This window comes from Thalassophryne amazonica, chromosome 15 (genome assembly GCF_902500255.1).
Source record: "Thalassophryne amazonica chromosome 15, fThaAma1.1, whole genome shotgun sequence".
Lineage (NCBI taxonomy): Eukaryota > Metazoa > Chordata > Actinopteri > Batrachoidiformes > Batrachoididae > Thalassophryne > Thalassophryne amazonica.
In genome coordinates, this window is record NC_047117.1 from 31,216,204 (window position 1) to 31,240,999 (window position 24,796).

The following is a 24,796-nucleotide window of genomic DNA, read 5'->3' on the forward strand; positions in this document are numbered from 1 at the left end:
ATGATTTGCTGCCCCCTGCTGGAAAGGTGTGTCAGTCCAAAATGTAATTAGCAATGTTAGCTAATATTCGTAGCTTCTCCACAACTATTAGTCCTGCCAGTGTTTCGTTTTGGTGCGTTCATCCAAACCCAAAATACATATGCATGCCAAACAGCAAATGTCAGTTGTGCTCTGTTTGTCCCTGATTGAAGTTGCGCGCACGCGCGCGCACACACACACACACACACACACACACACACACACACACACACACACACACACACACACACACACACACACACACACACACACAGCTGCTGTAAGCAGGTGGTTTTAATTTGACAAGCAAAGACAGTGACTGAAGACATTAAAACCACTAAACATTTCACTCATGGTACCAACATGCAACTTAAGTCACTCAAGGTAAGAGCAACATAAGACTTATTTAAACTGACAAAACCAACTGAACTACAAAAACACAATAAATCAATAACCCTAACAATACTGTTAAACTAACATAAACCACAATAACAACATTTAAAACATCAAAACCCCAAACTCCCATGGTGCATGACAGCACAGCATCCATTGTTTATTGGTTAGTTAAAATTGCTAATTTCTCCAAAAATATGTGTCCTCTTAACTTTCTGCTTCCACATCGTTCATCCTTGACCCACAATACATAAGCATACCAAATGCCAAATGTCAGCTCTCCCTGGTTTTTGCGTGATTAAAGCCACACACACACACACACATGCACGCATGCACACAGAGGTCACTTGGCTATTATAACATAGATACATTTATTGCACAATAATCTGTTTATGTAAGTACACAGCACATACATGATAACGACAGTTTAAGATCGATAACATACTTAGTATGCACTGCAAGTACACCAACATTAGAGGGCAAAGATAGAAATATTGACAACTTACACAACACTTTTTAAATAAAAAAACACTTCCACTGATTTGACGTTATTGGAGTAGGTTGAACAAGTTAGCAGCAAAACATTTTTTTGTTGTGTGTGTGTGTGTGTGTGTGTGTGTGTGTGTGTGTGTGTGTGTGTGTGTGTGTGTGTGTGTGTGTGTGTGTGTGTGTGTGTGTGTGTGTGTATTATTGGTACACCATTTAAAAAAATTTTTTTAATGACAAACCAATATCAAACAGGTGTACTCACAGTTTTTACTCGTGGTGTAATGGATGTGGTGATCCTGTTTGTTCATATTAAATGTGTAAAATTATTAGTGCACATCTTAAAGCATCTACAGTGCATCTGGAAAGTATTCATAGTGCTTCATTTCAATACTGTATTTGGCAATTTCTGAGAATAATTTTTATTGGGTTTATAAAAAAAATTGTGATTTCCAATTAAATCAACAACAATATGTAGTATTTGATATGTTAAACATTTGGCAGTGAGTGTGGAGTATTTTCTGCATCGTGCCCACCAAAAACATTACAAATAATAAATGAGAGCTGGGCACCTCGTCATGTTCACATGCACATTTATCATTCTCACCTCCTTGTTCTCAATTATTTTTCCACCATAAATACTTTATTCAGCACAGGTGTTGTGTATTTTTAAAAATGTGTTATACCACTTTATAAGGAGGGTAACACTTTGTCGGCCCCTGATGGTCCATTAGTGTTGAATAACACTATGAATCACAAATCAGTGTTTTTGTTTTCTTTTTAACATATCAGTGTTTTCATTGCAGCTGTTGTCCTCAGTGGAAATATTGTCTCGATCACCACATGGTGTGAAATGGATGGATGGACACGCACTGTGTGCTATAATTAAAATTTAAAACGTACTGCATATTTTCTTTTGGTGTTTCTCCAGAGAGGAGCTGACAGTAATTAATGTCTGTAGTGATTTCTACTCACACACACACATTAATCTGACAGTAATCCCACAGAGGTAGATTTGTCTGCATTGTGATGAATAGCTGTCAGTTGCATCATGTGCAGTGTGAGCGTGCTGCACTTGACACTTTATCAAGACTCTCTGAGACCACTGCCAGTGCTTCTAACCACCCGCTCAAGCTTTTATCCTTGCATGGAGCTCTCCAGAGCAACAGCAAAGAAAAAAAAATCACACTTCTATTTTTAAAGTGAAGGAATTTATGCTGCCTCTCGCTGTGTGCACACCGACTGTTTCTAACTGCTGGGAGGAAAATAACACAGCCAGACTGGAACTCTGCTGCCACATTGTGTCCAGACAGCACAAGAGCTTCACAGTCAAATGTGCTCTGAGTTTGCTTATTTTAAAGGCGTAGTCCCTTTTTTTAACTATTGTCAGAAAGTCAGAAATATAGCACAATGCTAAAATACCCTCGGCCGTATGAGCATTGTCTTCTTTATAATTTGCAGTTGTTTAACACTCTGGGGCCAACGCCATCATATACGATGGCTAAGACCAAGATTTACTAAATTATAAATAACTTTTTAATGATATGAGATAGAAACTTACTTTTTTCTGAAAAGTTAACTCCGCGGACTTTCGAGCCAGCCATCGGCCGTCTTTGTACTCCTCATAGAAGCTGTGTGATGACGTGCGCAATGTGAGTGTCCAATTGGAATTGGTTCACCGTCACATGGTTTTCAAAATCCAATCATAGGGCAGATTTACCTCATGTGAAAAGCCAAAGGTCGCTTTCAGGAGTGATATGTTACTAGTTCGCCTGTTTGAATAGCCCCCTGGGTGCTCCAATGACTACATACTATTAGTACATACTCAGTTTTCCCTGCGCCATTACGCACAGCGAAAGTGAACCAGACGGAGAGCCTCTGATGACAATCTCATGTGCTCAAACAAAGAGTGCATAACTATCAGGATTGCTCCACTAGTTTGCTTGTGAATGTTACTGGATTACTGGATTGTTACTGGAAGCACTGTTTACCATATCAAAATAACAAAACGCATAGACCATTTTGTATATATTGTTCAAAATGTGCATTTGTGTTTATTGTTTGAACCTTTTTGTTGTACAGTCTTTCACACAAGACCTCAAATTACCTTTATAAAGTGTCAACAGTTGTTTATTATAGTTTGCTGTGTGTTTTGAATAAATGTGTGTGGAAAATTATTTTTCGCTTTATTTTTTTCCTGCCTATTATTACACTTATAAAACACAACAAAAACATATATATTCTGAAAGCACAGGTTGTCCTGAAAAAAAGAGACATAAACTTGATTGTGGGATGCAGGGAGAGCTGTTAACAGCAATAATAAAACATTTATGCCAGGCGACTGAACTGTCCAAAAAATGCCCTCGGACCCCAGAGGGTTAATCGTTAAGATCCTATTGTCTTACGTACAATTTGTACAAGTTCAGTAAAGCCCATCTATCAATCAGTCATAAACAATATTTACGTTTTAACAGCATGTGCAGGAGGATGTGTGTGTATGTGTACATGAGCTTTTGACAAGCGCGGAAGTTAGCTTTGAGTTAGCGTGCAAGCTGACAGCTGCAAAATGTCTTATAAATACTTCCAGAGGTGTTATCAGGTTACATGAATGATAAACAATATTTACGTTTTCTCTGCAGGTGAGTGTGTGTTTGTATGTGTACATGAGCGGAAACTAGCTTTGAGTTAGTGGAAGTTAGCGTGCACACTGACGTCTGCGAAATGTCTTGTGTTAGTTTACAAAAACAGCGTTTTCAGTTTTAGAAGTGTTTATTTATCACTAGCTTTTACAGAATATATGAGAAAGGTGCTATATCCTCCTGACTACCTTCCTGGTAGTCAGGAGGATATTTAGTCAAAAATGAAGCAAAGTTAGCACCTAGCGACACCAGGAAGTGACGTCACCACTCTAACATTCCCGAGATCATGCTATAAACATAGGGAACAGAATGTGACCTTTTGTCCTCTTAAAATAGGTCAAGGTTAGCTATCTTTCAACTTTTCCAAGGTCTGTATCCCAAGAGTGTTCCTTGTGAATTTGACGACTGGCAGTAATAGGACTGGACTTATGCTGAGCACAGACAGACAAACAAAAAGCCTTCGCAATTCTCGATGGCCATGGCTTCGGGTAAAAATTATTTTTCTTTGGCACCATTATAATTGTGTTATTTATTCAAAAAAAGGCTTCACACTGTTATGTTTCTAAAATGATCAAAATTCACCTTGTCTGGAAAGAATTTAGAATTTTGACCAGGTGGGTTCTACGTAAAATACAGCAATGCATTTTCTATGACGACGTCATATATATAACATTTTTTTTAATTAAATGTTTTAGAAAGGTAGACATGGCATAGGCACTGCCCTTTTTTCAGTTGCCTCTAATTCTCTTCCTCTTATTATTTGTATATATCAAGGATTTATATGACGACAGGTGGTGTTGTCACAGAGATTAACCTCAACAATGCAGTAACTCGTACGTGATATATTTTTCAGATTCCTAGAGAAGGATGAGGTTCTTATTCACACCTTGCATGTGTTTTTGTGTATATGTTTTACAGGTAAACTTCATCCTAAACCTCAGGGAAAGAACTGTGACCAGGGTTCACATTCACATTTGAAGTGCAGTCCAATTTCAAGGTAATGTTTGAATTTGGTGTACTGTGCACACGTTTTACGCAGATTTAGTACTAATTATCTATACCTGCTTATTCTAATTAAGGGTCAGAGGGGAGCTGGAGCCTATCCCAGCAGTCATTGGGGCGAATGGTGGGGTCCATACTGGACAGGCTTCCAGTCTTTCCCATAGCCACTTGTAGACAGACGAACATATTCACACACCTACAGTCAATTTAGATTCACCAAGTCACTTAACTTGTATGTCTTTGGAAGTGGGAGGAAGCCCGGAGAGAACCCACATGAACATGGGGTGAACATTCAAATTCCACTCAGAAAGGACCAGGTGAGAAGTGATCCAACGACGTTCTTGCTGTGAGGTAACAGTGCTCCATTTACTAGTTATACTGTAAGTAAATTTGCATCTAAAATGTATGACTTCTCATCAAATTTAAAAGTAAAATGTGCCAACTTTAGTGTTATTAGCCTAAAGGGAATATGCAATTTGTGGCCATCTGTTTATGAGTGTAGAATTACCTGCAACAACTAACCGATACCATACAATTGTGCTCAAAACTTTACATACTTTGGCAGAATTTTTTTTATTTATTTATTTATTTATTTGGCCATTTTTCAGAGAATCTGAATAATAACACAAACTTTTTTCACTCATGGTTCGTGGTTGTGTGAAGCTTTTAATTCTCAAACAACTATTTACTCTTTTTAAATCATAATGACAACAGAAACTACCGAAATCAAAACTTTACATACCCCATTTAATATCGTGTATTGCCCTTTTAACATCAGTGACAGCTTGGAGTCTTTTGTGGTAGATGTGGACGAGGCTCTTTATTTTCTCTGATGGTAAAGCTGCCTATTCTTCTTGGCAAAAAGCCTCCAGTTCCTGTAAATTCCTGGGCTGTCTTGCATGAACCGCATGTTTGAGATCTCCCAGAGTGGCTTAATGATATTGAGGTCAGGAGACTGAAATGGCCACTCCACAACCTTCACTTTATTCTGCTGTAGCCAATGACAGGTCGACTTGGCCTTGTATTTTGGATAAGATAAGATAAGGTAAGATAAGATAAGATAAGATAAGACTTTATTGATCTCACAGTGGAGAAATTCACACCACAGTGGAGAAATTCACAAATTGTTGGTGGATAGTTGTCTTAAATGGATGGCTGTCATGTTGGAATGTCTAAGTACATCCCATGTGCAGCTTGGGATGTACTTAGACGCTGATGGGTGCAAATTTTCCTCCAGTATTTTCTGATAACATGCTGCATTTATCCTGCCATCAATTTTGACCAAATTTCCTGTGCCTTTGTAGCTCACACATCCCAAAACAATATCAGTCCACCTCCATGCTTTACAGTAGGAAGGGTGTACCTTTCATTGTAGGTCTTGTTGACTCCTTTCCAAATGTAATGTTTATGGATGTGGCCAAAAAGTTACATTTTGGTCTCATCACTCCAAATTACTTTATTCTCTGTGCTGTTTGGCGTATTGTAAACCAGATACTTTGTGGCATTTACATAGTAATGGCTTTGTTCTGGCAACTCGACCATGCAGCCCATTTTTCTTCAAGTGCCTCCTTACTGTGCATCTTGAAACAGCCACAGCACTTTTTTCAGAGAGTCCTGTATTTCAGCTGAAGTCATTTGTGGGTTTTTCTTTCCATCCCGGTCTACCTCACTGTGGTTTGGTTTCAACAGAATCCCTCATTTTCACTGTCTTAATTAGAGTTTTAACACTGCTGATTGCCATTTTCAGTCCCTTGGATAGCTTTTGTTTTTATCCCTTTCCCTGTTTTATACAGTTCAATTACCTTTTGTTTGACAATTCTTTTGCTTTCCCTGTGATTCAGAAACCAGAAATGTCAGTGCAGCACTGGATGAAAGATGCAAGGGTCTGTCAGGAGCTCAGAAACTCACTGACTTTTTATACACACATTGATTACAAGCAAGCAGATTAACTTTAGTAGCCATTCAAACCGGTTTGTGTCAACTTGTGTGCATGTTATCAGGCCAAAATCACCAGAGTATGTAAACTTTTGATCAGAGTCATTTGCTTAGTTTCTGTTATCATTATGATTTAAACACATTTGTTTGATGATAAATGTCTTCATACATGCACTAATCATGAGTGGAAAAAAAGGTTTTGTGTTATCATTCATATACTCTGAAAAATGGGCAAAAAAGTGGAAAAAAAATCTGCCAGTGTATGTAAATTTTTGAGCACAACTGTATCTACAGGGAGATGGACATTTTGCACCTCTGTTTATGCACTAGCCCAAAAGGGTCATAATTACATCACCTCTTGCATTTTGCATCTTGGCTGGAAAGCTCCAAAAAAAGAAGAGGAATGATTGCTCCCATATACATAGTCTACTTTTTGTTAGTGCAGCTTTACAAGTTTAATATCCCTCATTTTTGTGAAATGTGGCATCATACATATTGCTCATTACAAGGGAAGGCAAGAAAACATGAATCCCCATCATCAAAGAATTAAAAATGTGAGGGGAAACAAAATCATGTACAATGATAAATAGTCACAAGCTGACCACTAGATGCCACTAAATCCTGCACACTATCTTTAATAACACTTAATTTTCAATCTTCTGCACCTGATAAGGAAGTCAAATTGTTTATGATGAGGATTTTATGACTGACTAGTCATCAGCAACTTTCTTTGTGTTGTCATGTACCAACAGTACACCTTATACACTCACAAGTCGCATGACCTTGACTGCTTATGTGGCCATGTTTGTTAACATAACAGAATGTGCTGAATTCACCATCTCACCACACAAACAGGACTATCGGAATACAAAGCACAAATTTGCCCCGTCCCAGATGGGAGGCTGATGCTGCACGGTGACCTGGATCTGCCATTTGTTTCAGTGAGAGGATAATGGCTAATCTACACCTGCAGGTTGTGAGGGTGACACACTGCAACAGTATGACCCATCAAAAGTTTGAAATGTTCAGCTTTTTACGTTAGGTGAAACAGTAAGGACAAACAAGATGTCGATTTTCCTTGAAGGATGCTGGAAGAGAGACAAGTCAAGACACCAAGAGATGAATTATTTTGTTGCACTGATATCAAGGGTTGTTTTTTTTTTTTGTTTGGTTTTTTTTGGTCACATGAACAGAAATACTCTGCATTACACAGTGAAAAGCTGTAACATTACAAAAAAAAATCAATTTGTTTAACAACAATCCTGCAGAGTTGCATCCCTTCTTTTGGCAGATGATGTGATTCTGTTGGCTTCATCATTCAGTGACCTCTGATGTGCACTAAGCAGGTCTGAGGCTGAATGTGAAGTGACTGGGAATCAGCACCTCCAAATCTGAGACCATGGTGCTCTGTCGGAAAAGATGGATTGTCCCCTCTGGGTCAGGGGAGAAGTATTGCCCCAAGCAGAGGAGTTTAAATATCTTGGGGTCGTGTTCACGAGTGGGGGTAAGTTGGAGCGTGACATCAATAGACTGGTTGGGGCGGTGTCTGATCTTTTACGGATGCTGTACCGGACTGTCGTGGTGAAGATGGAGCTAACCCAAAAGGCGAGGCTCTCAATTTACCTGTCGATTTACGCTTCTTTCCTCACCTGTGATCATCAACTTTGGGTAATGACCGAATGAATAAGATCACAGATACAAGCAGTGAGCAGAAATGAGATTTCTCTGTTGGGTATCCGGGTTTACACGCCTGGACAGGGTGAGAAGCTCAACTATCTGAGAGGGACTCAGAGTAGAGCCGCTGCTTCTTTACATGAAAAGGAGCCAGCAGAAGTGGTTTGGGCATCTGGTGAAGATGCACCGAGGTCATCTCCCTAGGGAGGTCTTCCAGGCACTTCTAACTGGGAGGAAGATCCGGGAAGACCCAGGACATGCTGGAGGGATTAGATTTCCCAGCTGGCTTGGGAATGCCTCAGGATCTCCTGTGAAGAGTTACAGGACTTGGCAGAGGATAGGGAAGTGTGGGATGAGCTGGTTGTTCTACTGCCACCATGATCCATACCTGGATAAGTGACAGAAAATGAATAAATGAATGATGTTAAACAGCATCCACAGGCTAGTGGTATATCAACTTTCTGTTTTTTATTACTTGTGTCACAGACCAAACGGTCCCCCTTAAAAATCGGTCCCACACCTTCACTGCGCATGCATCATTAGCACTGCACTCCAGTCATCATTTATCTCAGCGACAGATACATGAAGCTTTTGTACAACAATCATTTCCACATAAATTCAGCATTATTTCATCATCAAACACAGATGGAGCGATCAGAGTGCCGTGGCTAAACGAACTGCTAGCTGATGTGTTCACTGCGCGTTGGTCATTTCAAAGCGTCATGGAATTTTACCGAGTTTTTGCTTAAAACGGCCTAGTTTCTGCTTAAAACTGACTTTAGAATGATTTAAGAGGTTTTACCTTGTCATCTGATGGTTAATAATCCCATTAATTCATTTGAACACTTTGGGTGAAGAGACTCCGTCACAAACGTGCTGCTGTGGTCCGAAATGATGCATGCGCAGTGAAGCAAGGTGGACCGATTTTTAGTGGGGGATCGTTCGGTCTGCAACAACTTGAACTAGTTCAGTTTTGTTTTTGTTGCTTGTTTGTTTGTTTTTATAGAAGGAAATCAAAGTACACATGCGGCACCTCCAGGAAAGTGATGTGTGCAGAGCGAGAGTTGACCAACTCAGACAGCAGAACTGTGCACAACAAGCAGCAGGAGGTGTCAGCCTGCAGAGAACATCCTACGGAAAGCACAGCCCCGAGACATATTACGAAAACCAGCAGCCCGGAGTGGAACAGCTCAGATGACCTCGCTCTGTCAGAGCCCGAGGACAGGGACAGCAGTTACTGCTCCAGCAACAATGAGGCCACCACCTCTGACTCCCAGTGTCCTCACACGACCCTGCCACATCACCCTCCCAGCAACACGACAGCAGAACCTCCTCAAGGGAACAATCAGCTCAGCACGACAGGGTCTCCTCACCTTCGACCCACACAGTGGATCTCCCCTCACCAGGCGGAGACAAGCCATGGCATTTTCAGACCGAGGATGCTGCAAGAACCCTTTCCATCAAGTCCACGTCTTTCACCCACATCCTATGTTAGTCCTCATAAGAAGGTTGACCTTTCAGGACTCAAAACTTTTTCAGATGCAAGTTCCAAGTCTGGCTCTGACCTAGAGAGGAGTACCCCATCATCATGTGAAAGTGAGGAAAGGCTCAGTGGATGCAGTGTGGATCAGGCGGCACCGGCTCAAGAGGTTTGTCTCACAACGTACTTCAATGTGGACAACTTTATGACTGAAACATACCGTCTGAAATACCACAACCAGAGGCCACTGGTCCTATCCGCTACAGCGCCACGGACCGTCGCCACATCTGAGCGCAGAGATGCCTCCCACATGCTTCACGTGGACTCACACTCACAGGATGTGCCAAGAACCAAACCCAATGCAAGTAAGTAGAGGTGAAGCCATTCATCTTCACAAGCAGTATACAAATAATGACCTGTTTCTCTTCCGCTGTTATATGTGGAGTAAACTCCCTTTGGTAAGTCAAATATGGTTCTCAAGAATATCTCAAGCACATTTCAACCTGCTCTGAACTGGACATCATGTTTTTCAAGTGCTCCAAACCAATGATAAACTATTTTAAAACCACATAGCAAGCCAGAGCAACCCCCTGTCAAAACATACACCAGGGTACAAAATAGTAGCCACAGGGTATTTTGTGCAGCCAAAAAAACATATAGCCCAGGCTGGTTTAAACACCAGGATATACAGTGCCTTGCAAAAGTGATAGGCCCCTTGGTATTTCACATTCATTTTAATTTGTTTATGCCATTTCAAATACAAAAAGTAATTAAGTCTTCTCAGTATAAAACATTCTAAAGTTATCCTCCTTAAACTCAAACTGAAAGCAAATCTCTACAACTTAATACAAATTAAATAAAAATATAAAAGCCAAGATGATGCATTACATAAGTAATGGGCCCCTTTGGTATAGAACATATAAATCAACAGTTTTATTGTTGGGTTTCGTCAGACAAGTCAGGAGATGGATACATGTACATCTCTGAGTCACTGAATATGTCTTGGACTTTATTTACAACACTTATGAAGAAGTACAAACAATATGGCACTCTATGGTAAATTTATACAGTTACATTTTACAGTTACTTCATTAGCAGCCGCGGACAACTTGTCAGCAGCTGCTGAATGTAGCTATTGAGGTATCTAGTAATCTAACTTGGTTATTTTTAAGATTGAGTACTCAGAAAAGTAACCATTATATTGCTGATTTGTTACTTTGCTGATTACTCAATCTTAAGAGTAACCAAGTTAGATTACTAGTTACCTTATTAGTTACATTACTTATTAGTTGTAAGTTGTTGGCAGCTCCTAATAAAGTAACTGCACGAAGCTGCTAATGAAGTAACTGTATAAAGTAACTACTAAAGTAACTTTTCAAAGTAACTGTGGCAACACTGTAAATTACCCCATTTGGGCGTTTGAGGGTTAATTTTACACAATAATAATAATAATAATAATAATAATCAGAATCAGAATCATAATAATGAAATAAAAATAATAACTAATTCAAACACTTTAATAATGCGGGCATACAACAAAACAAATCGTCTGTCAGTTTGAGCCTCTCATGTCTTCTGAGAAACTGTTGCTGAATTATTATTTTTTTAGAACGTCTTTCTCTGCTGCATTTTGCCATGAAGTTGTATAACTGGGGATGCAACAGACAAAAGCTGCATTACGCACAAGTTCTCAGATCACTGCCACAAAAGCCGATAACTCCTTCCGAGTTGCCATGGGTGTCTTGATGGCATTCCTCTCTTGTCTCCTTCTTGCACAACCACTGAGTGTTTTATATGTCTTCGCTACACAGTTTGAGCGCACATACAGTACCATCCAGACTGCATTTCTTAGCAAGTGATGTCAGTGAATCCATCATATCCATCCACTGACTGTCTAAAGAAAACTGACTGTAAAAGTGAAGCTATAGTTGTGTTGTACTTAAAGGTACCCATACATATGCACACTATTGTTTTGTCTTTTATATTTTTATTTCATATATGCCATGTTTTAGAGATTAAAGGGTAAGTTTAAAGGGCTTCATTTTAGAAATTTTAATATCAAGATTACTCATTTTTTTTTCATTTGATATAATTAAAAAATAAAAGGTCAAGGGTTTAGAAACTTTTTGGCAGGAGTTCTGTGACATATGTCGCAGAAGTCAAGGTGGTTTCAAGCTTGGAATCTTGTAGCGGAGGTGTTTCTCTGAGCTTAGATGTGGAATTATCACACTGTGAAGATGTTTCATTCACATGAAACTGTTTTTACCTTTAAGAGACAGAGGGAGGAAAAAAATGAATGGAAAATTAATGGAAAACTTTGAATAACTGGGTAAATTTGAAATGGATTGATTTTTATTTATTTTTAAATTACAACTATAATTTGGAACAAGGAATGTAAAGATATCTCTTTGGGTTCTGTAACAAAGTTGGCCTTTTATTAAAAATAAATAAATAAATCGATTAACCTCCCCTACCTTTAAGAAGATGCCAATGTGATGATTGCTGTCTATGTGTTGGTTTTAACAGCAGGATATCTCAAAAAGCCTAGATTAGAGTTTTGTTCTTTGTGGGGAGGGGTTACATTGGTTTATCAATTTAACCCAAGCAGAGGTAGAGAAATCCACTGGTCCGAGAACACAGACCAGTAACTTTTGACCTATGGCTAGTTGATATTTTCCCTTGCTAGACCGATGTCTAGTTAAAAATCGTGTCGGTCTAGTGATTAAAAGTGTTCAACAAGACCGCCGATTTTTTTTTTCAATCTTGCACCTCAGCCTCTGTTCGCAGATTACAATGACCCGTGCTGTGCCACTCAGTCACACCACTGACTTCATGAATGAAGCTCAGTCAACAAAGGAGAATCGTGTAAAAGTATTAACAGTATTCCCTGAAAACTCCCTTCTGTCTGATCATTTCTTAATAACATTTACATTTACTCTGATGGACTACCCAGCAGTGGGGAATAAGTTTCATTACACTAGAAGTCTTTCAGAAAGCGCTGTAACTAGGTTTAAGGATATGATTCCTTCTTTATGTTCTCTAATGCCATATACCAACACAGTGCAGACTAGCTACCTAAACTCTGTAAGTGAGATAGAGTATCTCATCAATAGTTTTACATCCTCATTGTAGACAACTTTGGATGCTGTAGCTCCTCTGAAAAAGAGAGCTTTAAATCAGAAGTGCCTGACTCTGTGGTATAACTCACAAACTCGCAGCTTAAAGCAGATAACCCATAAGTTGGAGAGGAAATGGCGTCTCACTAATTTAGAAGATCTTCACTTAGCCTGGAAAAAGAATCTGTTGCTCTATAAAAAGCCCTCCGTAAAGCTAGGACATCTTACTACTCATCACTAATTGAAGAAAATAAGAACAACCCCAGGTTTCTTTTCAGCACTGTAGCCAGGCTGACAAAGAGTCAGAGCTCTATTGAGCCGAGTATTCCTTTAACTTTAACTAGTAATGACTTCATGACTTTCTTTGCTAATAAAATTTTAACTATTAGAGAAAAAATTACTCATAACCATCCCAAAGACGTATCGTTATCTTTGGCTGCTTTCAGTGATGCCGGTATTTGGTTAGACTCTTTCTCTCAGATTGTTCTGTCTGAGTTATTTTCATTAGTTACTTCATCCAAACCATCAACATGTTTATTAGACCCCATTCCTACCAGGCTGCTCAAGGAAGCCCTACCATTATTTAATGCTTCGATCTTAAATATGATCAATCTATCTTTATTAGTTGGCTATGTACCACAGGCTTTTAAGGTGGCAGTAATTAAACCATTACTTAAAAAGCCATCACTTGACCCAGCTATCTTAGCTAATTATAGGCCAATCTCCAACCTTCCTTTTCTCTCAAAAATTCTTGAAAGGGTAGTTGTAAAACAGCTAACTGATCATCTGCAGAGGAATGGTCTCTTTGAAGAGTTTCAGTCAGGTTTTAGAATTCATCATAGTACAGAAACAGCATTAGTGAAGGTTACAAATGATCTTCTTACGGCCTCAGACAGTGGACTCATCTATGTGCTTGTTCTGTTAGACCTCAGTGCTGCTTTTGATACTGTTGACCATAAAATTTTATTACAGAGATTAGAGCATGCCATAGGTATTAAAGGCACTGCGCTGTGGTGGTTTGAATCATATTTATCTAATAGATTACAATTTGTTCATGTAAATGGGGAATCTTCTTCACAGACTAAGGTTAATTATGGAGTTCCACAAGGTTCTGTGCTAGGACCAATTTTATTCACTTTATACATGCTTCCCTTAGGCAGTATTATTAGACAGCATTGCTTACATTTTCATTGTTACGCAGATGATACTCAGCTTTATCTATCCATGAAGCCAGAGGACACACACCAATTAGCTCAACTGGAGGATTGTCTTACAGACATAAAGACATGGATGACCTCTAATTTCCTGCTTTTAAACTCAGATAAAACTGAAGTTATTGTACTTGGCCCCACAAATCTTAGAAACATGGTGTCTAACCAGATCCTTACTCTGGATGGCATTACCCTGACCTCTAGTAATACTGTGAGAAATCTTGGAGTCATTTTTGATCAGGATATGTCATTCAAAGTGCATATTAAACAAATATGTAGGACTACTTTTTTGCATTTACGCAATATCTCTAAAATTAGAAAGGTCTTGTCTCAGAGTGATGCTGAAAAACTAATTCATGCATTTATTTCCTCTAGGCTGGACTATTGTAATTCATTATTATCAGGTTGTCCTAAAAGTTCCCTGAAAAGCCTTCAGTTAATTCAAAATGCTGCAGCTAGAGTACTAACGGGGACTAGAAGGAGAGAGCTTATCTCACCCACCATCTTCATTGGCTTCCTCTTAATTCTAGAATAGAATTTAAAATTCTTCTTCTTACTTATAAGGTTTTGAATAATCAGGTCCCATCTTATCTTAGGGACCTCATAGTACCATATCACCCCAATAGAGCGCTTCGCTCTCAGACTGCAGGTTTACTTGTAGTTCCTAGGGTTTGTAAGAGTAGAATGGGAGGCAGAGCCTTCAGCTTTCAGGCTCCTCTCCTGTGGAACCAGCTCCCAATTCAGATCAGGGAGACAGACACCCTCTCTACTTTTAAGATTAGGCTTAAAACTTTCCTTTTTGCTACAGCTTATAGTTAGGGCTGGATCAGGTGACCCTGAACCATCCCTTAGTTATGCTGCTATAGACGTAGACTGCTGGGGGGTTCCCATGATGCACTGAGTGTTTCTTTCTCTTTTTGCTCTGTATGCACCACTCTGCATTTAATCATTAGTGATTGATCTCTGCTCCCCTCCACAGCATGTCTTTTTCCTGGTTCTCTCCCTCAGCCCCAACCAGTCCCAGCAGAAAACTGCCCCTCCCTGAGCCTGGTTCTGCTGGAGGTTTCTTCCTGTTAAAAGGGAGTTTTTCCTTCCCACTGTCGCCAAGTGCTTGCTCACAGGGGGTCGTTTTGACCGTTGGGGTTTTTACGTAATTATTGTATGGCCTTGCCTTACAATATAAAGTGCCTTGGGGCAACTGTTTGTTGTGATTTGGTCCTATATAAATAAAATTGATTGATTGATTGAGATTTACAAATGCAATATTGATTGAATACAATCAATACTCGCCGTCAGAGGCTCTGAGCTTCCAAATAACTGGGGCCACTACCTTGGACCAGGAGTTCCAGTAACAAAATTAGTGCTGCTGGTCCTGACGAGTAGGCGAAAAAAAAATAAATAAAATAAAAATATTCTCTACCCCTGTCAAGGGCCACTACTCCAAAAATTTTCACTGGGTTGTTTGATGGAACTGAAATTCTAATTAGAATTTGAATTCTTTTTCTTGCAGGCCATAATAGCAATAAACCTATTGCAAAGTGGAACCCAGTGGCAGCCAAAGGACTGGATGAACGTGGTTTTTTATGAGTGTTCTGTGGTGAGCGTTACAAACAGCTGTCAGAGTGATACTAACGCAATGCCAAAGAGTTTACAGAATAGAAACATTTTATTATTGTTATTATTATTATTATTATTATTATTTATGCAATTTTGCCACATATATTGAGTATTTTTGGAAGTGTTCCATGTCGTCTGAAGTCTGATCAGCTGCCATGCACAGTAGACTGTCTTCCACTTTACTGTGATGTCTTGGTTTTTACTCTCCACAAAAGCTCTGTGAGTCTTTATGTTTAAATTCCATTTTTCATTTTCTGAGTCTAAATTTGGTTTCACCGTTTGCTACAGTCACGCGAGGGCGAATGGCTGAATCGCAGCATGCTAACATGCTTACATTTGTTAACAGCACTTTATATGAAGTCGATATTCTGCACAGCACAATAAAAGCTCCGGGTTTAAAGATTGCAGCAACAGGTCAACGTTATTTGTTTGCACAAGTGTTTCTAAAAGACTGAAAGTGTTGATCATTGGATGATGATTTGTGCATAATAAATTGTATCTGTAGTTACTGATTTATTACTACACCTGTTATCATTTAGCACTTCTTTTTACAACATTCCTGTGTTAATGAATGACTGAGGGCTGTCCATGTACAGGTAAATTGTCAGATTTCCTTTAAAAGTTTTTTGTTTTATTTTGTTTTAATTATTAGGTCCTTTTAAGTTACTTTTTTAAATCGTAATAAGGTTTGAAGTTTCTGAAAACGGGATATTTCCACAGCTGCATTCAGGTCTGTCTGTAAATCCCAGAGTTTCCACTCGTCCTTTTAATGCAGACAGATTTAACTAGCGCTGTACTAACACATCATTGCCAAGTGATGCAAATATAATTATTATGCATTTGTGACATTAATATTTGCCATATTACTGCACAGGTCTTTGAGATAATGTTTTTGAAATGTGCATGTGGCCTTTATAAAGTCTTAATTGCTGTGTGCAGCATGAGCATGAAAATATTGCCAAGAAACAAAAATTCCATTGGGATTTCAATTAACACTAACAAATTTTATAAATGGGCCATTGCATATGAATGATCTGAAAAAAAAATTGTAATGTGATTGTTTTGTTGAAGAACTTTATTTAGGCGTCATGTTGAAACTTTAATGAAAACTTTTTATTGTTAAACTGCTAACTAGACTAAGAGCTCAGCTATGCAGTCATTAAAAGTTACATTAAGATTACTATTGTTAAGGTGCTTTGTTGTGTACATAAAAACACTCCCAAGACCACAATACAGTCAGAATATTCTGATATTAATCTGAATATTCTCATCACATGTCTATAATCTGTTATGTTTATGCAGTGACGCCGTCATTCTTTAGAAGAATGCCTTTAAACAAATCAGTTCACTGGAGCATGTATAGCTTGTTTCTACCACTCATACACACAGTGCTGTGCAAATGTTTTATGCACCTGAGAGTTGTTTTTTAAAAAATGTATAATTTAAATTCTTATTCAATTTAACAAAAACTAATTTCTTTATTGGGATGCTGCTCAATAATCATTCAATAATATGATTGTAAAAATATGAAAAAACAACTTGATTTTGTTATAAATAGCAATTATCTGAAGGAAGTTATGCAATTACACTTATGCTATCCCTGTGGATAATTCCAATCTAATCTTTCTGAAATTTCCCCAAATAAAAATCCTTAAAATATATATTTTATAAATGTATTAAATTAAATTAATGAAGCATATAATATCTCCCAAATAATAATAGCTATTAGGTAGGTTTCTTCAGTCATTTATGAAATATAAGTTGATAAATAAAATATACTTTATTATGATCACAATCAATAACCTGGCTATAATCTGTTGAATCATTAGTCTTGCCTTAGAGTAATGTTTGGGAAAATACTGTGAAACATTTTTCAAGGTCCTTCTAATTTATTTAATCCAGTTATAGTTCATAAATGCTATCAGTGTGTTGCAGCACTCTTCAGGGTTGCCAACTCTCATGCATCTGGTGTGACACTCTTTCCCCATCAGTCTCATGCACAAGCAAGAAATGACATGCCAAAATAAAAATTTCTCCCATTAATTTTCTGTTGATGACTAGATTAGACCAGACCAGACCACAATGCATTGTTTCTTAATGAAAGGAGAGTTTAAGACTCACAACCAAAACAACTAATAACATCTGCTGACAACGTTCTGACTGCAGTATTCTCTGATCGCTGATGCATTTTGAACCACTGAATCAATATGAAGCAATTGTATTGAAATGGTAGTGTTTCAAAGCATTTAATACAATTAAATATGGTGACATCTGCTGGTCAATCTTTAACATAGCACTTCCATGGAACAATGAAACAGGCACTGTTATGTATGTTAATTAATAAAGGTTCTATGTGCATCTTACCATCATAAAATACTGTATGTAATAGATATATAAATTGTGAAATGCTTCTGCATGTTATGACCATAGCTGAACAAAATTAACAAAATTTCAGCAGTGTTAGGAATCAAGTCTGTTCATCTTCTCTCCAGAGGTTGGTGGCATACGAAGACACATTTTGTCCAGCTTGTAAAGCGTTGAATAAATAGTTACTTCCATGCTTCCTACCACTCCTTGCAAATTCACTGCAGAAAATAGTTTTGGGAAGCATTAGCATGGCTAAACCCCTTCAGCTTCTGGGCCCCCCAGATGCCCCAAACAGGCCCCTCTTGACACCCGGCCATTTTATGCATTGTTCTTTATTTCCCTCTCACATGCCTGTAGATGAGCTTGCTGAAATATTTGTAAACAAGGACTTTTTTTTATTAGGGTTAGGGTTACCAAAAATTTTCTTCAGGTGCGCAAACTCTGGACAAAGTTCAAAGTTTCCTTGTTTTAGTAAAGTTACAGTCTTTATATTATATGTTGTACAACTGGCTTATGTGTTGTACAAATGGTTTGGTGTTAACTTTAACCAAGGGCGTAATTTTGGGTAGGGACGCTAGGGTCACGTCCCTACCAATATTCAGCCCCTACTATGTAATCACGACCAATAAAACCACTGTCCTCCATTATTATGGCACATAAAGGGTTAAATGTATGCCACTGCTCGAAGCCCGCCTCTTTAACGTAGATATCCTTGTCTGATTAGCAGTGATGCTGGTCTAATCTGACCACTTTTTTTTAGTAACAAATAATCTAACACGTTAATCTTTCCAAATCAGTAATCAGGTCACTGTGCGTTACTATTATTTTTGCATTATGGGTCGAAAGCAGCATTAAACTTGGTCTGTGGGCAGGAGGTCGGAATTCGACAGAGCTACACACTTTAAGCGAGCTGTGAGCTTTTCATCCGCGTTGTTCTGCAACAGCTACGACTCGTCCTCACCTCTTAAAGCACAGTGACAGCACACCTGCACTGAGTTTTACAAAGACATTTTTATGCTTTTTTTTCTCCGAGCTGCTCCGTATCGTCTCGTTAAAAACAGCTGATCCTCCGTGACGCGTCAACAACTAACACTATTTTCCACTCAAATGCACCTAAACTCTCTTTCTGAGGACCACATGATGTGAAAATGCAATAAAACTTTCTTACCTGTAAATCTGGTCCTGTTTTCTGCATAAATAAATGTTATCCACTCTTTGTGCTCAAACGCCAAAGCAGGGGCGAATCCAGATGGAATGGGGGAGTGGGGCAAGGATGTGCCCCCCACAACACCCCTAGATTAAAGGTCCAGTTTTGAAGCCTTTTTTTACTACAACTACTAATACTACTTAAAATAATAATAATTTCAACAAGTAAAATGTTTAGAGAGAATTTAAATGTTAGAAAAATGTTAGAATGAATTTAATAGTTACATTTATAAACAATGTAGGTTAGAAATTGCAAGTTTTACTGTTACAGTGCTGTCAACAGTTAAATATGAGGTCAAGAAAGAGGTCTTTATTTTACTTTTTATAAAACAAGTATTTATTTTCATTGAAGTCAAGAAAGGGTGACTATAAAGCGAGTTTTGGCAAAACAAGTATCATTGTCATGTTGAGGTGGCAGAGGGTTGTTGTCGGCAGCTGGGGAAAGTAACTAAAAAAGTAACTAGTAATCTAACTTAGTTACTTTTCCAATTGTCAGTAAAGTAACTAAGTTACTTTTTCAAGGAGGAATCAGTAATCAGTAATTGGATTACTTTTTCAAAGTAACTGTGGCAACACTGCTGATTAGCTACGCGTTTCTCGCTAACTTGGTTGGCTATCCCACTTGTCACTCCAAGCAGCACACTTCCCACAGTAGCCTCGACCGCCCATCAACCCACGTCCACCCCACCCCTATCTTTCTCTCTTGAGCTAGACTTCGTGATATTTGGTAATGGATATTATATATTATATATCTTGTTTCCCAAACATACATAAAAGGCCACTCTGAAAGGTGCAGTTTTATCACACAGCACAATGCCACAGATGTCGCAAGATTTGAGGGAGCGTGCAATTGGCATGCTGACAGCAGGAATGTCAACCAGAGCTGTTGCTCGTGTATTGAGTGTTCATTTCTCTACCATAAGCCGTCTCCAAAGGCGTTTCAGAGAATTTGGCAGTACATCCAACCAGCCTCACAACCGCAGACCACGTGTAACCACACCAGCCGAGGACCTCCACATCCAGCATGTTCACCTTCAAGATCGTCTGAGACCAGCCACTTGGACAGCTGCTGAAACAATCGGTTTGCATAACCAAAGAATTTCTGCACAAACTGTCAGAAACTGTCTCAGGGAAGCTCATCTGCATGCTCGTCGTCCTCATCGGGGTCTCGACCTGACTTCAGTTCGACGTCGTAACCGACTTGAGTGGGCAAATGCTCACATTCGCTGGCGTTTGGCACGTTGGAGAGGTGTTCTCTTCACGGATGAATCCCGGTTCACACTGTTCAGGGCAGATGGCAGACCGCGTGTGTGGTGTCATGTGGGTGAGCGGTTTTCTGATGTCAGTGTTGTGGATCAAGTGGCCCATGGTGGCGGTGGGGTTATGGTATGGGCAGGCGTCTGTTATGGACGAAGAACACAGGTGCATTTTATTGATGGCATTTTGAATGCACAGAGATACCGTGACAAGATCCTGAGGCCCATTGTTGTGCCATACATCCAAGAACATCACCTCATGTTGCAGCAGGATAATGCACGGCCCCATGTTGCAAGGATCTGTACACAATTCTTGGAAGCTGAAAATGTCCCAGTTCTTGCATGGCCGGCATGCTCACCGGACATGTCACCCATTGAGCATATTTGGGATGCTCTGGACCGGCGTATACGACAGCATGTACCAGTTCCTGCCAATATCCAGCAACGTCGCACAGCCATTGAAGAGGAGTGGACCAACATTCCACAGGCCACAATTGACAACCTGATCAACTCTATGCGAAGGAGATGTGTTGCACTGCATGAGGCAAATGGTGGTCACACCAGATACTGACTGGTATCCCCCCCAATAAAACAAAACTGCACCTTTCAGAGTGGCCTTTTATTGTGGACAGTCTAAGGCACACCTGTGCACTAATCATGGTGTCTAATCAGCATCTTGATATGGCACACCTGTGAGATGGGATGGATTATCTCAGCAAAGGAGAAGTGCTCACTATCACAGATTTAGACTGGTTTGTGAACAATATTTGAGGGAAATGGTGATATTGTGTATGTGGAACAAGTTTTAGATCTTTGAGTTCATCTCATACAAAATAGGAGCAAAACCAAAAGTGTTGCGTTTATATTTTTGTTGAGTGTATATATATATATGTGTGTGTGTGTGTATATATGTATGTATGTATGTACGTATGTATGTATCTTATAACCACTTCATATATGCAAATATACCATGTTTCTTATATATTAGAAATAAACACTTTTAAAACTGAAAATGCTGTTTTTGGAACATAATAACACCTGTGGAGTTATTTACAAGACATTTCTCGGACATTCATGTGGCAACGTCAGTGGCTGGTCTAGCTAACGGCTAACTTCATTTCATTTGTGTGTAAACATAACATCTTTCTCATATACTATGTAAGCGCTACCGACAAACACTTCTAAAACTGAAAACGTTGTTTCTGTAACCTGATAACACCTCTTGAGTGATTTACAAGGCATCTCGTGGATGTCACCGTGCACACTAACTCAAAGCTAACTTCCACTCTTGTCAAATGCTCATGTATGCACACACGCACGCCCTCCTGCAGATGTCGTTAAAATGTAAATAAATTATTGTTTATGATTGATTGATCAAGTTGAATGAGTTTATTTTGCTTCATCAATGTAAACATACAGAGGTGAATGTGTCAATGATACACGGATAACACAATAAAGCATAAATACTTGATCACGTGACGTGATCATGTGACAAAATAGAGGGTCTTGATTGAACATGTACAAATTATACATAAGAAAATAGGATCTTAATAATTAATGTAAATTACTATATATATATATATATATATATATAAAATTTGCACAGGGATACAAATTAAACAACTGTAAATTATAAAGAAGACAATTCTTACGGTCGAGGGTATTTTAGCATTGCGTTATATATACCCAGATATATACCCAGCTGAAAATTGGTCACAAGTTTTTATTTATGCGCATATAAAAATTTTGTCTACATAGCAGCTTTTCATAGGTTTTTAGGTGCATTAAATGTGCCAAAAACCTTTACACAGTACTGTATAACAACTGTATACAGATAGAAAAAAATCATTGAGGTCTCCCAATATGTGCTCCCATTGTGTGCTTTTCTGTTGTTGTTGTTGTTGGTTTTGTTTTTATAATAATTTAATTGATGGAAATGTTTATTGTTATTTTCCTGTTGTTAAATTTGTTTCTGTATCTGTAATAACAGGAATTTTCACACAATTTCTGTTTTGCATCATGAGTGCCTTGAAGTTTTCAGTGTGATGTGGTATTTGTGAGTGGAAGTGCACGTAGGGAATGACTAAAAATGATGAAGGATGTTGTTGAATGTGTGAACTGCGACCACAGGAAAAAAAATTTGATTTGCTCAAATGAATGAGTGACAGAAATTGAAGACATTCTGACAGAGCATGACTGCATCATAAGATGAGTGGATTGTCATCATATGTGCACAGGTGCATGCATGTGTGAAAGAAATGGAAACAAATGCTGAGACTTTGCTTTCTGCCAACATGATAAAATATGTTCACTTACAGTTTTAGATCAGACTGCAGCAGTGGTTCCCATCCTGAGGTTTAGGGTCCATGGGTTTGCAAAAATAAAATTACAAACCTGCTGCAAGGGATCACATTTAAACAGTGTATTGGTATGAAATCCAATTCAATCCAAATTTATTTGAAGAGCACATTTAAAGTTGTTTTGTGCTGTACAGTGAAATATGAAAGAGCCATAAAAATCAACAATACAATAAAAAAAACATAATGGGTTCAAACAAAACCATAAAAAAACACACATAAAACATCATAAAATATAATACCAATAAAAGCAAAGACATGAGAACAAATCAACTCTCAAAGTGAGTTAAAGCCAACGAAATAATGGTTGGGACATTATAGCCCACTAGACATTTGAACCCAGTGACCTTCACCTTCACCCAAATGATTGACCTGTGGCTGATTTTTCGAGGGGACTTCTTCTTGAGTCCACATTAACGTGTGCTGCATTTGCTCCAAAGCAGGCTGAAAGTCAAATTCCTTTAGAATCATTCGGGTGATTCAGTCATTAAAAAAAAAACCTCTCAGTTCTGTAAAAGTAGGGGAACATTCTTAATGTTCTGTGATACTTAAAATGCTCCAGTCCTTTATCAAATGACTTATTTCACAGAATCACAAAATGCATAGTTTGCTCCGTTGCCAACCCTGTGTTAAATAACTGTAACATGGGAAGGACAGTGAAGTTTTGGTCAAGGGTCAAATTTTCCAATACTGGACAGATGATATGAGTTAAACTATTTTATTTTGGTGTGTAATCATGTGTTTTCCGACATGACAATTTTAGCTGGACTACTTTTGAAACCAAAATGGAAACTTTAACCTCAGGGGCTTTTGTCTGTTACACCACTGTCAGAGCTTCATGGTTGTTTGGAACAAACAAGGATTTACATGCAAAAACAAAAAACAAAACAAAAAACAGATCAAATCTAGTCTCACGTCTCCCATGTGCCTTCTGGCAAACTGTAGCTGAAGCTTCTTGTCTTCTTTTCAAGAAAAAAAAACATCCACCCCTTTTCCACTCCACCATGATGTTGCAGAAGTGGTGATGGTGCACTATGCATAGTTTCTGCAGTCACAGCTGAAAAAGCCTATAACTCCTGCAGAGTTGTTGTGGGGGTCTTTTAATGGCTGACCTCACTAGTTTCCTTGCATGGCCACTCATTTTTTTTAAAACTGTAGTTAATGTCGGAATAGTTTACGGTTCTTCAAAATTTTTGAACGTTTCCAAAACTCTGCAAGAACCCAGCGCCTGCCATCCATGAGTTGCAGTTGTTTTACATTTTGTTTATCACAAATAAGTGTGATTTTTATTTTCATGTGAGCTTTAAGAAACAACTAGTTCTGTGGTTGATGCTTCAAATGGAAAACAGCTGCAGACTGCCACGCCCTCCGTCCTGTCAGAGAGGGCGTGTCTCTTGGGCATGTCCAGATATGCACTACATCACAGAAGTTTTCAGGAGATAATTTCTGGTTTCCAGTCATGGAATTGTGATACTTTGCACATGCTATCTGGAAATGCAAGGTTTTTAAAAACAGATATTACACAATATGTCCCCTTTAATGGATGGAAAGTGGTTGGGAACCACTGCTCCAGAAGCTCAGTGACTCTCAATGACCATGTCTCTTACGTAACGTCACGGTTGATCTCTTTTTGTGCTAAAAGGTGCACAGAACTTTCCTGGACTTGGAACACATGAAAAGTTCCACATCCTGTCACCGGTTTTCTGTAATGATTTACAGGCTTGTACAGGGTTACCTCCAAAAAAACAGAACCCATAAAATTGCAATAAATCCATTTGTCTCTAGTCCTATTTTACCAACAAATCATACCATTTGGAGCATAAATTTGAAAGAATATGAGTTTTATGCAAAGTGGCCAAGATAATGGAAACTTTGGGGAATGACTGTACACAGACTGAAGTTTAAGTCTAGCAAATATCAAGAACTTTGCTGGACCTTTGTAGGATTTATTACAATTCTTATGGCTTCTGATCCTGAAGTGTATGTCCACTGCAGGATCCGTTTGTCTGAATGTTGATGTCATCGTGTGTGATTTGGGT

At 38.7% G+C, this 24,796-nt stretch overlaps 1 protein-coding gene across 3 annotated transcripts in view; it reads left to right on the top strand.

The window, feature by feature from the left end:
- The window catches only part of usp53b (ubiquitin specific peptidase 53b), a 96,218-nt gene extending 80,243 nt beyond the window's left edge, over positions 1–15,975 (top strand). For all 3 annotated transcript variants that reach the window (XM_034188130.1, XM_034188132.1, XM_034188131.1), the window contains 3 exons: positions 4,455–4,533; positions 9,154–9,992; positions 15,465–15,975. In XM_034188130.1, coding sequence (XP_034044021.1) covers positions 4,455–4,533; positions 9,154–9,992; positions 15,465–15,541 — 995 coding nt within the window. In that variant the 3' untranslated portion in view covers positions 15,542–15,975. The remainder of the gene's footprint in view (positions 1–4,454; positions 4,534–9,153; positions 9,993–15,464) is intronic.
- Positions 15,976–24,796: the final 8,821 nt, after the last annotated feature.